The sequence below is a fragment of the Trematomus bernacchii genome, unplaced genomic scaffold (genome assembly GCF_902827165.1).
Source record: "Trematomus bernacchii unplaced genomic scaffold, fTreBer1.1, whole genome shotgun sequence".
In the NCBI taxonomy this organism is placed as follows: Eukaryota; Metazoa; Chordata; class Actinopteri; order Perciformes; family Nototheniidae; genus Trematomus; species Trematomus bernacchii.
In genome coordinates this window covers 12,287,588-12,302,700 of record NW_022987973.1, presented here as the reverse complement: position 1 = coordinate 12,302,700, position 15,113 = coordinate 12,287,588, and the positions used below count along the sequence as shown (strand labels likewise).

The 15,113-nt window shown below is 36.9% G+C and overlaps 2 protein-coding genes across 3 annotated transcripts; both read right to left on the bottom strand.

Moving 5' to 3' along the window:
• Nucleotides 1-244: 244 nt before the first annotated feature.
• Nucleotides 245-6,976, bottom strand: LOC117471773 (LIM and senescent cell antigen-like-containing domain protein 1). 2 transcript variants are annotated; one of them, XM_034116986.1, is made up of 10 exons: nucleotides 6,762-6,965; nucleotides 5,488-5,644; nucleotides 5,308-5,374; nucleotides 4,553-4,673; nucleotides 4,194-4,343; nucleotides 3,933-4,083; nucleotides 3,004-3,096; nucleotides 2,855-2,903; nucleotides 2,678-2,753; nucleotides 245-1,491 (listed from the first exon to the last, which is right to left on the bottom strand). In XM_034116986.1, the coding sequence occupies exons 1-10, from the start codon at nucleotides 6,788-6,790 to the stop codon at nucleotides 1,377-1,379; spliced, it is 1,008 nt and encodes a 335-aa protein (XP_033972877.1). In that variant the 5' UTR covers nucleotides 6,791-6,965; the 3' UTR covers nucleotides 245-1,376. The 2 variants fall into 2 exon arrangements, with proteins under 2 accessions (XP_033972877.1, XP_033972878.1); XM_034116987.1 differs by lacking the exon at nucleotides 245-1,491 and adding an exon at nucleotides 2,245-2,488 and having other exon boundaries at nucleotides 6,762-6,976.
• A 5,762-nt stretch (nucleotides 6,977-12,738) lies between these two features.
• txnl4b (thioredoxin-like 4B) lies at nucleotides 12,739-14,882 on the bottom strand. Its single transcript, XM_034116087.1, has 3 exons — nucleotides 14,669-14,882; nucleotides 14,429-14,580; nucleotides 12,739-13,803 (listed from the first exon to the last, which is right to left on the bottom strand). The coding sequence occupies exons 1-3, from the start codon at nucleotides 14,798-14,800 to the stop codon at nucleotides 13,638-13,640; spliced, it is 450 nt and encodes a 149-aa protein (XP_033971978.1). The 5' UTR covers nucleotides 14,801-14,882; the 3' UTR covers nucleotides 12,739-13,637.
• Nucleotides 14,883-15,113: the final 231 nt, after the last annotated feature.

Genomic DNA, 15,113 nt, shown 5'->3' with positions numbered 1-15,113 from the left:
GGCTCACAAACTGAGGCATTTACAGTACAAGCAATAACATTTCACTACCTCACATCTTCAAAACATACAGTATATACTACTTTTAAAAATATTTGAATTATTACTAATGTCTGAACTAATATTTTCTTCCCACTCACTGTTGATGTTTCAAAACATTGGGATTAAGGAGCTGTGAAAAAACAGAGCAATTATTCCAGTCAAAGCTGAGAAGACAGGTGGATAGAAAAGTGACAAAAGGCACCAGTTCATCACCATTTCATATTTATTTTATTTATTTCCAGTGGATTAATTAACACTTAATGTTTAGTATATGAGCCTTGCTCCGGGGAAAGGCTCTTTCTTGAAACACTTTGTTCATCTTTATAAGAGGATACATCATTATAACATCCTAATGAATACAGTGGTTGTGTTGTAATTATTCATACTGAGGTAAAAAAAATATCAAAGGTTAAAAGGCTAGTACAATTTAGCTTTCAAATTATACGTTGTCTAATTAAAATTGATATAATAAGGCATCACAATAACTGCAGGTAACTCACATGTAACCGTAATTCGCATTTTAAGACACAGTTCATATATTCAAGGCACACGTGTAAATCATTATAATGTCAATCAAAACTTTTTTTTCAAATTCAAGATAATTTGAGACATAGCAGTTGGTAATCATGGGGTGTTTCTCAATCGCGAGTACGCTTGCTTGGTAGCACATGTCTGCCGGCAATCTTGCTTCAGAAGCGAGTCAAGAATACTTCCTGGCATTCGGAAAACGAAGTGTGGAACACGCTAGCAAGTGTGCAGGTGTGCGTCATATGAGAGGCCCCGCCTTACATCTTCCGCCACAGATTTGGGGAAATTGGTCCGTGCGCAAAGCATTGTGGGGATTTTAAGACCGCGAAGTCTACTCATGTGCAGACTCGATATTTCTCCAAACGGAGTACGCCGGGCTCGGTAGATTTCCAAGTATACTGGAGATTGGAACAGTACTTCGGCGGCACTCGATGACGTAGTATGCTTGAAATAGTGGCTCTGAAGCAGCTTTACTCGCGATTGAGAAACACCCATGCTCATGGTTAAGTCAAATGAGCTAGAGCACCACATGTCTGTTCTAGAAGAGAAAAAGTAATTTGGACAATTTAGGAATGTTACATAAAAACATTTGCATATAGAAGAAACAAAAGGTTAAAAAAAAGATTGCTAACAGGCACCTTTATAACAACACCACAGTGATATATATTTCCTTTTTAAATGGATCCCAGATTATTAATACTGGTGTACCTTTATAAGACCGGGTCCTTGCGTTGTCATGCAGCAGTTCTCCTGGATATTCTACCATCTCAGGCGTAGTCGTAGCGTTGCAGGCTGTTGAGCGAAGCAGATTACTTGTGTCCCAACGACTCGGCGAGCTTCTTCAGCCTTTTCTTCAGCTCCAGAGGAAACTTCTCATAACACTTTTTACACACAGGCTTCATGTCAAACTCAACAAATTTGTTCCTGCAAAGAACGAAAAGAAAGACATCATCAGCACTAAATATGTAAACCAATGACTCGTCTCTGGCCCTTATTTACCTTTTTGATTTCCCTCGCAGCTGCATTATCTTTCTCTTAATATTATCATCACTGCAGCTTTACATGTATTGCAAGTCACAGTCTCCTTATTAGCATTAGGGCCACACTTTTAGGGAGCAACACTAAACAACACTTTAGTGCAGCAGTTCATTATCTCACTCAAATAAAAACATGAAACTTGATGGAAGTATGGAAGTATGGCTGAAACAACTAGTAGGTTAAGCGATTAGTCTATCTACAGATCAGATTTACAAACACTTACGGCGACTGAGAGCTCAGCACACAGAAACTTAAAAAACACATGCAAATAGCCAAAATGCAAGCAAATGAAGAAGATATTTTGAATATTTGTTGGGATTTAGGATATTAATTGAAGAAAACAAGATCTTTAAAAGACGTAATTTTGGACTCTGAAAATGTATAATAATTTGATATTTATAATTTATTTTTGTTTTATATATATTAAACTATTTAAAGAGACAATCTTAACCAGATAAATCAAGATGAACCAGATAAATCATATATATATATATATATATATATATATATATATATATATATATATATATATATATATATATATATATATATATATATATATATATATATTCATAAGCCTCAATTGTGCCAAACTTATGTTTTATAAAACACATGCCACATATCATACATGACAAAAGACATCTTGCCATGCAGCCAGGCAAGAAACAGCACAGAATAACAGAGGAAGAGGTGGAGAAAGCACCAACCAACGGACAGAGTTGTGAGTTGTAAAGAATCATAACTCTACACACAGACAGCCGGTCTTTTCTTGCGCTCTTTGGCATCACGCTCACGGCGAGCCAGGCGGCGTTTCAGCTCCTCGGGCATGCGCTCATAGCAGTGCTTACACACCGGCTTCAGGTCAATTTCAACAAACTTATCTCTGAGTAACCAAGAAGTGAAGTGAAGCATGTAAGAGGAGAAATTGGAAGAAAAGGGGGGAAGAGCCAAAAGGGGAAGATTTGTAGTAGTGTTAAGACGAGAGTAGGGGTTAAATGTTAGAGAAAATCTGGTAGTATTATACACAATAAGTTAGTAAACAAAGAGGCTATTGATGAGCCACATCACTTACTTGAGAGTGAGTTTTGTGTTGCAGGTGGAGCATGAGAAACAGCTGACACACCAGGCCTTGTTGAGAGCAGACACCACTGAGAAGAAAAAAGGAAAATATGAACATTCAACTCAACATTTTATGTAAATGACTAAATACGCTTATTCTAAATGTGAGCTTGATTATATTGATACTGACCATCGCCTTCAATCACACGGTTGCAGTGATAGCACACATCGCCGAAGAGCTGGATAACAGAGAAACAAGGAGAGTGGGTTTCTGTACAACATTATGATGTCCGTCATGTCCTCCAAAGTCATTATTTTCCCGGCACTTGTGTTCCTTACCTGGTTATAATGAGTCTCACAGTAAGCCAACCCCTTCCTCTCATAATGCCGATGACCGAGGAAAGGCTTCTCACACTTGGCACACACGAAATGCTGTAAACAAAAACAAATGTTGCTGAGGGAGAGGGGGAAAACTTCTAATGAAGGCATGAGAAACTGACTAGAGGAGCAGTTGCCTATACAACATGAATAATACATGAGCCTCATATGAATATGTTTATTTACTGAGGTTTTTTTTGGAAGTTATAGACTTGACCTATTGGGAAATATTACTGTTGTATCCTGAAGTGTTGCCAAAAAATAATTAATTATTAAATTGACTGCCATTCGCTGATGATAGTCTGTGGAACAGTATCAAATTCAGCAACCTCGACACATTAACACTCAACTTATTCTGCCTCAGGAGAACGTATCTCTTTAAAAGTGCTCACATTTCTCCTACTGCCTATAATTATCTCATTAACAATGTTTTGGTACAAAAGTCATTTTTGTAATTGATTAATATGCATTGGTAATTTTACTGAATGTAAAGTTCATCTGTGTGAAGTCTAAACATACAATATATCAACCACAGAAAGGGGCAAGCATTACATGTTGTCACTATTATCAACCAAAGTCAGAAGTCTTACTGACCATACTCCATTTAGTCAAACTTTTAATGTGCAGAAGAATTTAACAGAAACACTTCCATTACCAAATGGCATTCATTTTGTTATATTCTTAATTAGATTTAATGGCCCCTATTGTGTACCTCTGTCTGGGTTTGACACATTAAGGTGGCAATTCAATTTACTTTAATAGGATGAGCAAACTCCTAATGTAATCCCATCGAAACAACAAACAACAACATGGTATTGATTACTTTGAAAACACACAATTGTTTTGTCGTATTGAGTGTATTATACATTGTCTCATTCATGATGACAAACCTCCACATGCCACTGCTTGCCCATAGCGTTGACAACACGGCCCTCGATGGGTCTCCTACAGGCACCACAGATTGGGACACCCATCTTGTCGTGGCAGGGCAAACAGTAGAGCTCTCCCTTCAGCTCCCTGGCTTCGACTGTCAATTCCTTCCTGTGTACACACAAATATTAAAACACATTAAAGATCATTGTTATGTGGTTATATATTCTGGAGTGTACCATGTTATGCGCTTAATAATAGTTTAGCTTGGGAAGACTGACCCACAATTGCTGCAGTTGAAGTGGTCTGGATGATAAGGGTCGTTCTTAAAGATCAGCGGCTGCTCTTCAATGATGGCGTGGCACTTCTGGCAGATGTACTTGCCCAGGCCCCGAGCTTTCTCGCGGTTATGGCACGGGCGACAAAGGTGCCTGAGGTAAATGAAGGAGGACAAAATGTTAGGTGTGTCAAGAAAGTATAATCAGTATAACATAACGGTTCAACATACTCTGCCACAGCTCCTTAAAAGTTCAATACTTCAATACAAATTGCGAGTCATCAGGTTGAGGTGTGTGTAACCTGCCTGATTCACAGGCTGCCGCAGTGTTATATAAAGAATGGAATAAGATAAGACACGTACCTGCCAGCATTTTTGACAAATCCCACGTCTGCAAGCACAGCCTGGCAAATGTCACAGCAGAAGCAGTCTGGGTGCCAACTATTGTTCATGGCCTTAATGACACGACCAATGATGAACTCCCCTGAGGGAAACCATAAGTGAGAGAGCAATATGAGTCCAAGTTTGACTTTTACAACATTTATTGAAACTGAATGACATTTTCTAGGTAGTGTACAGTAGTTCATAATGAGCTCCATTTTGGAGTCCTGCAGTTTCTACAATGCTCTGCAGTGTTTTTATCGGGTTCTCAGAGTGACACTTTGATGTTAAATGCATTTTAATTGTCCATTTACATTAATTACAGCACGTTTGTCTCTCCCTGGACACAGTCCACTAGTATTTAAATTAAGCTTACAGAGCACTAAAATGCATCATGGGTAATCTAAACACAAGTGGGAAGTTCTAAATAAAAGTATGATTAGACTTAAAGATCAGTGAGGAATGCTGAGATCTGAACTCTCTAACAAGGTCAGGGATGCTTACATGGAAATATGTACCGTACTGCAGTGCACCAAAAAATAAAAAGTTGCAAGGAACTCTGTACAATACACAAAATCTTCACTTCAGGCACAAGAGATGTATTCTAGTACCATGTAAAGCCCTATTACATCTGAATACAATAGACTTTATTATTTACACAAAATGTGGGATTCGCACACCCCCACAAATACTAAATATGGGCATGCCTTGAATGAATGAGGCCCTATAACACTCACCACATTGGTGACAGCAAGGCGCAAAGAGCATCTGGAAGTCATGTTCACAATATTTTCTTCCTTCAAACTGTGAAAAGAAAAATATTGAAATCCCTTAACTCAAGAGAAACACAGGAGGAGTATGTCTTATCATTGTGTTGATTTGTGAAATGATTTACAATGTTTATTTGAGTACACTACCTCATAGAAAAGTCCTTCAGGGAACTGCTGAAAACACTGGGCACACACAAAGCACTGCTCGTGGTACAGCTCTCCATTACTATTCACAATCTTCTCAGTGGCAGCAAAGCCGCTCTTACAGCGCTCACAGGCCGCACTGGCCAGGGCATTAGCAATGCTGTTGCATGAGACAAGAAAATACATATTAATACATTACGTCCCCAGAGTCCCCCGTGAACTGTTGGGCTGACAAATAACTGGGATGCAAGGCGGACCAATGTTTATCATTTCTCACATATCTCCTACAACTGTTGAGCTTGTTTCAGCAGCTGTCACCATGGAGAGTGGAACATAATTTGTGAATCAGTTGGGGAACTCACTACTCACAGTCCCGCCAAAGCCTAATTTGGTAAAGGAGTAGAGGTACTGAAACAGAGCTGACAGACGATGAGCAGCCTTTCCTCCACACACACACACACACACACAATTACTAAAAAATAGACCAACAACCACACTCTGATTTTGTGTTTTCAATTTACAGTTGAATGCTATGCCACATCTTACAACTTTCTCAGAGTAGTTTGGTAATAACCGAAACTGTTTAAGTCAAGTTGTAAAATTAAAGTACAGTAGCTCACGAGCCAAGGTATTGAATGTGAGTTTCTGTAATTTCTAAATAAAGATAATAATTAAAAACGTAATAATAATTATAAACTGTAGATGTACATTACCTTTGAAAACATAGGGATTAACATGGTTAAAACAAGAATACAACAACACTTTAAAGTAAACAAAACAAAAACAATAGTAATGTAAAAACAGAGGGCAAAAACACGAACAAGTTAGGATGATAGCAATGGAATAATTTGCTATATTTTAGTAACTATAAATCAACAATTGTCAGACCGAATTGTCTTATTATTCAGACCTGAAAAGTCAGACCTTTCTGATCAGGGACGGTGAGTGCTAATAATTCCCATTATGTTGAAAAACATTAAAATGCTAGCTAGCATGCTAATCTTAAAGTTAGCTCCAATCAGGGGAGGAACCCTACCCACAGTTATTTTTGCCTAATATTATTTAATAAACGCATCATTATGTCAGAAATGAAACAACTTTCAAACTGTAACCCTGAATCGAAATGATAAATTAATAATAACACATGTTGTCGCTTAAAAAGAGGTGAGCTAACTTTACCCCAATGGTTATGTTGGCAAGCTAGTTTGCTAGGTAAAGCTAGCGGTTGTGTAGGTCTGCTACAAGCTAACGTTAGCCAAGCTAATGAAAGATCTTACCTGCCCGTCATCCCAGCAACACCAAGCATCACCTCTCAGCACGACAGTCTTAGGAAGGTAGCTCAAAAACTGACATGTGTTTGTGTGCCTATTCCTTTCACTGAGTTGTTAAAAGTTTTCAAGTGAAAGCAGGATGGTGTAGCGCCGTGTCTTCCCCTCCCAGCAGATAACTGTAGCTTCTGGACACACACCGGGGGTTGTGTCCAGAGGTGGGAGAAGTACAGAGTGTATGAATACTCTGTTACAAGTAAAAGTCCTGCATTCAAAAGGTTACTCAAGTAAAAGAACAAACGTATTTGCATCTAAATATACTTGAAGTAGGCTTCTTGTGCAAATTGGCCCATTTCAGAATCATATATTTCTGAAATGGAACAATTTGCATATATGTACTTTATACAAATGATAACTAGCTACACCCTCACCCACCAAAATCACTTCCTCTGTTGCAGTGCTTCCAAATTCACTTCACCCATTAAACATGTTCAAATACAAAAATAATAATGACAACAACATTTATTTTGAAGAAATATGCTTTTCTGAGACCAAACTTTGACATTTTTTCCATTGTTTTTCTCTTTTAAGCCAGTAAAAGCAGAAGCAACTTTGCTTTTTACATCACTGAAACTACTCACCATTGGTTTTAATGCTGTAGTTCATTAAGGCTCCTGTGCCTACAGTTTCCATGCAGTAATACAATTCTGCGGTAGCGGTTCGGCTTAATCGGATGGCTTACTTATAATGATGATTTAACTTAGGTAATGTAAAATTCAAAATGAATTTGAGCATAGCTGAAGACAAAAGATACACACAGATGGAGTGTTGAATTATGGGCCCCTACTAGAGAGAGAGAGAGAGAGAGAGAGGAGAGAGAGAGAGGAGAGAGAGAGAGAGAGAGAGAGAGAGAGAGAGAGGGAGAGAGAGAGAGAGAGAGAGAGAGAGAGAGAGAGAGAGAGAGAGAGAGAGAGAGACCAAATATGTATTTGATCAATATTTTACTTGAAATTGTACCGTTTGTTATTATCACTATTTTGTTTTTCTTTTCTCTGATAAAATATGACACAGAAATTCAACATTAAAGCTCATTCCTCTTCTTCTTATTCTCCTTCTGGAAGACTTGTGCATCCGGCTGCTTCGTCCAGCTCAGTTGGATGTTGTCATCCACTTCTTGGTCCCTTAGGTTATTTTTCATCTGAGTGACAAAACTTCTCATCATTATCATTCACATATAAGACATCAAATAGAGGTATGGTGATGATGAAAGGAGGCAGAAAGACACGTGGAGGCCAAAAAACCTGTTATCTCATAGGGGTTCTTGCAGCCATTATGTCCGCAACCCAAATTCTTCAACACCTCCCAGTGGATATCATCCAGCCCGTAGCGATGATCAGGAAGCAGTACCTCCTCCATGATGGATAGCTGTGCTGGTCTTTCACCATTCATTCTAGACAAACTCCATAATTGGACTGCAGGACACCTTGCTCTCTCCCAAGCCAATGCGTGCAGGCAAAGCAGATGATCTCCTTGTCCAGGGGTCACAGCCTGTTGAAGCACAGCCAGGTGACCACAACATGACCCAGCATCTTTACTGATGCATCAGCCGAAGTACAGATGCGTAGATTTATTTAGGGATAGAGAAAACATTAATTAGGAGACTACAGATCTACACAGCCTGGCTGAGAAAAAAGACATTCGGACAATGCTGTTCTAACTCCCTGTAGCTTTTGGACTAGATGCCTTTATTGTCTTATTGTAACAATTAGGAGTGATTTATTAATTGGTGTTTTGCCCTAAAATGTCTATAATACTATATCAATGTCACCTCCTATACATTTATGTCATCCAGTCACTTCTGCCCAATTAACTCATTGACTGCTAATAAATGTGTTTTATTCCAACATTTCCTCTCAAATGTGACCTCCTGTTACTAACAAGATCCCAAGGGAAAGTGCTTGCCGTTCCAGGGATGTAAAACGTTTTCCACCAATGCACCGTTATGTCTGCTATAATTGTCCTTGATAAATCATATTCCCAACAATAATTAGTCATACATTATGAATCATTATTAATCATAGTCTCCTTAATAGCTATCACTTCTTCCATTTGTCAGTACTTGCATGTGAAACATGTTAAGGGATATAAATTAAACAGAAACACTTATTTCACATCAGCTCTAGTGATCAAAAGTCCACAAGGCACCTCCAGATTTAGACACATGAATTAAAAACATACGTTTATTATTTGTCTTCCAAGATTAACCGTCCCAAGAAATTAGGGTAGATATCCCTATAACAGATGTCAGTTTGGTTTCATTTAGTTTGTAATAGCCCGACACCCATTCATTGGTAACTTATTGGTTCATTAAAAAGAAAGGCTTTATGAGGTTTGGCCACACTTTTTAAAGTACTATCCATTAAGAAGGCCTGAAATGTTAATGTTTAGTGTCGTAAATGTCTTGACTTTTATTTTATTTGAGCTTTTCTGAAGTTTATTGTCACATTTTGATCAGGTCGGTTGCTCCAAACAACCAGCCACTGATCACACAATGCGGCGCCAGGCCTGGTGTATGTGTGTGTGTGATCAGTGCTTTTCTACACATTATGTCATTGTACATGATGTGTAAGGTCAGAGAAGCTCATGTGAGCACTTGGCCACAATAATAAGGCAAATGTTGGTCAAACTAAAATTATAACTTACAAAATGTAATGTATAAATTGTGTCGGCAGGTCACTAAGACAAGAAAGTGGCTAAGCTTGCCTGCAAATAAAGATGGTAAATTAAATAATAATTTGGCTGAGGCTTGGGCAGACACATGATGCTGACCCTGGCTGTGGAGATGAGCCCCAATATATTCAGAGAACAGTTCACCAGCTGTGAGATGTTGCACGCTGCCTCTGCCGACTCTCTGCTGCTGTCCAACAGGGCAGCATGAAGAAAGAAAATACAAAACGAAGAGTCTTTAACTCAAACTGAACATTCAGAAGAATTCACTTAACTGCACTTTCTTTTTTTATCACTTTACCCCCCATCTCCTCCTCATCATTAGTTCATACCTTGAAGCTGACATACTGCAGGTGGTTGCCATGCTTTTTTTGTTGTTGGATGAAGTCTGCGTCTGTGGCCTTCAGGTAGGAGCTAGCTGGTTCAACTCTAACTCAAAGCAGCACCACAGCGCCAGAAAAAAAAAATGTCAAGCCCCAGCACACCATTACTAACACCAAGAATAAATAATAAAAATATGAAAATAAATCTAATTTAAGGGATCCAACTTACAAATTCAAAACTGACTTAACAAAGTACAAGCGCTGTTTATATTATCAGAATATCTTTATACCAATATAAATGTTTCTCAATTTTCAAACAGCTAACATCAGCAGCAAATCTAACCTCAACTGAATAATGTAAATATTTACCTTTAAGCCATACTTTATTAATATTAAGCAATATTTACCACAATAGGACTTTTACATTAATGTAGCCTGAGGGAAGTGGCCTTCACCACAGCATAAGTGTGGGGAATAAAATACTTGTTGTTTGTGTGTTTATCCCTTGCTGATTCCTTTTTAAGAGTCAAGCTGTGGAAACAAGCTATGTCTGTCTGCTGTTTGTGCTGGGCATAAAGTGTTCAACAGGGAATTAGAGCTTTTTTGCCGAAAACAACTTTATGAAAGCAGTGGGACTTGTAAGATTGAATGCAAACATTACAATTGTGGGCTAAAAGGCAAAACAATGATTTGCATATTGCTATTGAGGGAAGCTGCAAAATCATGTAACATTTTCTGCATGTTCATCACTGGGTTCACATTGCAGCATTTTCATTTGATTGTTGTCATAACAAAAAACATTACCTGTAGCTGCTTTGGCAATGATTAAAACTATACAAAACCCAAAGTTAGAATGACTTTACACAGCATATGACTGCTTTTTGTACTGGTAATATTGTGGGGTTTCTATAATGTAGCAATATTGGCAATGCGTTGATGCAACCTTTAAAAGAGGGCAAATCAGTCAGAACATACAGAAAAATCATGAGACTCATGGATTCTGCCTCTGCACATGCTTCATCTTCTGAGACGGCTGAGAGTATGATATGAAACTACAGGTGGTGAATAAAACAACATCAAACAACAACCAAATAAGTAGCTACTGCTTCCTTTGCAGTGACTATTACATTGGTACCTAAGAAGCGTAAGCACCGTCCAGCAGAGGCAGTGGGGGGAGATGTGGAGCAGGACTTCCTGAGGCAGACCCCCAGTGTCTGCCTTCATCCTGAGTAAACAGAGGAGATGTTAACGTGTGTTTTGTTCTTATGTTTGTTCCTTTCGGGACTCTACGTGGTCTGTGTTTTGTTTTGATGTGAAGCTTAATTTCTGCCTCATGATGTTATTGTATTCATGTTTCTGTGGTCTTCATTTTAACTTTTGTTCTTTCTTGTGAAGCACTTTGTGAATTTTATTTCTGTGAAAGGTGCTATACTAAATAAATGTATCATTATTATTATTATCATTATTATTATTATTATTATTATTATTATTATGTATTAACAAAATCCAGATGAATGGGCATTTCACTCAAGAAACTCTTGAAAGGCAGTGCTATTTAAATGTTATAAATGTTCTCCCATTGATCCTATTATTCACATTCATGTCTTGTAGGCTGATGAATTGTGACTATATATTTTTGAAATTATTCATAGTTGTAGCACTTCAATTACTTTCATTACCCGTTAATAATTAATATGAATTATGTATGAATCAATTTCTTAGCACATAACATATTCAAAATAATAAAATTAATTAAATGCACAATGATGTGAAACAGAGTAAATCACATTTATGAAGTTGCTATCAATAATTATGGTTTTTGAAGGATTTCTTTATTACAAATTAACAGATTTTTACAGATTCCTTATATTATCAAGACTAATTATTCATTTGTTTGCCCCAAAGGGTTGTAGGATAATAAAAAAAACTTTTTAAAGGGGACTACGTTTCAGTACCTATTCATATTAAGCCCTTATTAATCATATAATATTCTTGTGTGACACACAAATCATCAACATGAACATTCCCAAAAATAATTCAGATTTCGGATTCCTCCCCAATGATGGCTGAAAGACAAACCGCTCCACAACTCTGCTTCAGTAAATTGCCTGTCCATTTGTATTTTTTTTTTGTATTGACCGCTTATGTTATATCCTTAAAGTTGTACTACTGCCATCTTCTGGAGTTAATGCCTACATTGAAGGAAAGTGTTATTGAAAGTAGTATACGGTGAAATGGGAATTGTTCAACTTGAAACCACAGGGGGTACAAACTCATATGTGGCTGTTTTCACAAGGATCGCAGCATTCTTGTATAGTACTGATGTTTCTGTTTGATACTCTTAATTCTCCCTTTTTTGACATTTGCTTTTGTTGCAACTAGGCCTGGGCACATTTTGCCCAAATACTTGAATATCAATAGTGTGATGATAATGTAGGGTTGGTCATTAACGCATTCACAAAATATTTACACAATGAGGAGTCATCAGTAATGTAAATATAATAACCAAGGTGGAAAGGCAAGTAATAGAACAGCTAGAACAATATAGTAAATTTAAAAAAGACAGTATTTTACAGTGATACCGCATTTTAACCATGCAGGAGAAAACCAGTTACGATATTCAAAATCTAACATGATATTAAGTCACACATAATTTAAACATAATTATATTTATATATATATATTGTTGATTTGAACACCAAATACTGTATATTACTTAAGGATTGTATACTATCCTTGTACTGTGTAGCACCTGAATAGGAATGATTTTTGTTTTAAACTGCTTGATAAATATAAGCAGCTGATCACTTTCACCTTTATCACTCAAATGTTTCCAGTATTTAGACTTAGAAAGATCCCTTTAAACTCAATCAAATATATAGTGCAATATCCTCTTAAAATAAAAAGTAGATATTTTGTAAATTAAGGGTGCAAGATTAAATAATGAAGACGTTTATTATAAAAACTGAGCACATACATTGGAAAAAACAATTGCATAATTTCTGCTGTTTTACATGGGAAACAAGATAATATGATTCAACAATAAATTCAAACAAATCAAGGACGTATATAAAAATGCTCATCTTCTCCATCAAACATAAGAAATAGACAATATGATGATAAAGATTTAGAAAACAGCAACATTTATGGAAATATTAAGATATTTTTAAAGATAGAAATGTCTTACTTTTTATAAATAAACACATTTGAAGAAAGCCTGTTTTATTGAATGTACTGTCAGATCTTAATGTACTTTTAAAGGTGCCCTATGGACTTTTCTTGTTCACGTTTATGTTAACAGTGTTAATCAGTCTTCATGAGGGCTAACAGACATCTTTCTATAATGCATTTCCTTCCTCAGAAAACATTTTGAAAATCATGTAAAACATTCATTTTAGATCTGTATTAAGCCTGCTGACTCTTTGTTTATTTTCCCAATGTGCCTTCACTTGAGTGTCAATGTTACCTGTAGATCAGGATAATATTGTGAAACCATTGGCTAGAATGTGTGCCCCGATGCGTGCATGAGAGACAAGGAAACTGGGACCGATAAAAAAATATATATTTAGTTTTATATTGTAAACAGTAGTCAAAAACTCAACAAGGAACATTTAAACACAGCAAAAGGACAAGGAGTAAACAGCAGTGTATTTTGGAAATTCAATTCTATATGAAAATGAACATCAGACGCTTTATCATCAAACTTTCTTCAGATATTTGCTTGAATGTTAAAGCTACTTTGACATTAAAGCCATTCAGTAAATCAGTCAGACGTGGTCGAAGCCACTCAGTGAAATCTGTTTGAGGATAAGGCCACGAGGTGGAGGTGTTGATTTTAAATCCCATGGTAAAGGAGATCAAATTTGGGAATATTTTGAGTATCTATGGGACTCTGGACAATCATCTTTCCACGCATGGCTCCTCTGTAAATGACCTCTATCAGATCCATGAAATCGTGTTTGGTCTTGAAGCTGCCAATAAACTTGGTGTGATCTGGGGAGCTGAAAGAGAACATAAAGTCAAACGTACTCTTTTCATTTACAATGAATGGCATCTGTTGTAGCTAAGGTATATATATGCAAAAGCTGGCTTCTCAAAAGTAAATATTCGCTACTTTTATTTAGTTTCATAGCTTGAGCTATGGACTTTTGCCTCTCGGGACCTGTGAAGCACTTTTATTTACAAAACTAAAACATGACGGTACATATTAAGTTAAGATAAGGCTCTGTACATTTGTTGGGTGATTATATTTGTTGATGTTATGGAATTTTCCTAAATGTACGCAGTATGTTTTTTCTATGGTTGTATTTGTAAATGTGTCAATGACAATACATGCATTTGAGCATGTGTAAAAGGTAAATACCATTTGTTGGCAATCAATCATGCAGGCTATAGATATATTTATATATATTTTGTATTTATTCTGCATCTAATGTTTCAGTGTTTAACTGAGAGCACGAATGCTAAACTCAAAGTATAACTTTTACACAATCCCTCATTATGAAACATTAAGCATATTAGTTGATGATGAAAATCCTGAATTATAGCCCCATCTTGAAACTTTCTGAGAAGAAGAATCGTATGTCTTCAGATAATTATAACTAATAGTTCCCTTCTTTCACTTACCCATAATCCACTTTCATGTGCTGTCCGTTGAAAAAGAAAACAGTGGAGGGGATGTAACTGATGTCAAAGTATCTTGTGTAGATAGGCACTTTATCCACATCCACGATGTAGATGGACGCCATGTTACTCAGGTCATGGGCAGTTTTTGACAGCTAGGATGGTAAGAAATTGACAAATTAGAAAAAACAATCATGACACCAACACATAGCATCCGTTTAAAAATAAAGTTATCTTGTTTACAATCTCGTCAATATGGAGGCAAATCGAGTCCTCATCTCTGCCGAACCTCAGTACTACGACTTTTTCTGCTACCCCTTTAATAACTTCATCAATGTCTTTTTTGCAAGTTAATTTAGGCAAAAACAAACTCATTTTCAAGGCTTAAAGGCTAGCTATTATAGTCACTGTCACTACCCGATCTGTCCCCCTGCCCGATCTGTACTGCGCATGTGCGAGATGGACAACTACATACGGCAACTCTACTAGGACACTTGACACAGTGGCTTTTGGCAAAGCAGAAAAAGAACCGAGAGAGATTATTGTTATTACAACGTGACTTCACTATTATTTAACAACTCTTTTTATTGGGTTCTTTTATTTGGGGTTAAATACATTGTCAGAATAAGTGAGACATGGATTTAACTTCTATTAGACAGCTATCATACTGAATAAATATGTACTGTGA

Bases quoted from the DNA above. Each gene is read 5' to 3' on its own strand.
- LOC117471773 (XM_034116987.1), bottom strand. From the start codon at position 6,790: ATGCTTGGTGTTGCTGGGATGACGGGCAG. The intron at 2,904-3,003 runs GTAAGGAACACA...TCTGTTATCCAG, and splicing joins GTGAGACTCATTATAACCAG to CTCTTCGGCGATGTGTGCTA. The intron at 2,754-2,854 runs GTCAGTATCAAT...TTTTCTTCTCAG, and splicing joins CCGTGTGATTGAAGGCGATG to TGGTGTCTGCTCTCAACAAG.
- txnl4b (XM_034116087.1), bottom strand. From the start codon at position 14,800: ATGAGTTTGTTTTTGCCTAAATTAACTTGCAAAAAAGACATTGATGAA. The intron at 14,581-14,668 runs GTAAACAAGATA...TTACCATCCTAG, and splicing joins GCCTCCATATTGACGAGATT to CTGTCAAAAACTGCCCATGA. The intron at 13,804-14,428 runs GTAAGTGAAAGA...GTTCTCTTTCAG, and splicing joins CACATGAAAGTGGATTATGG to CTCCCCAGATCACACCAAGT.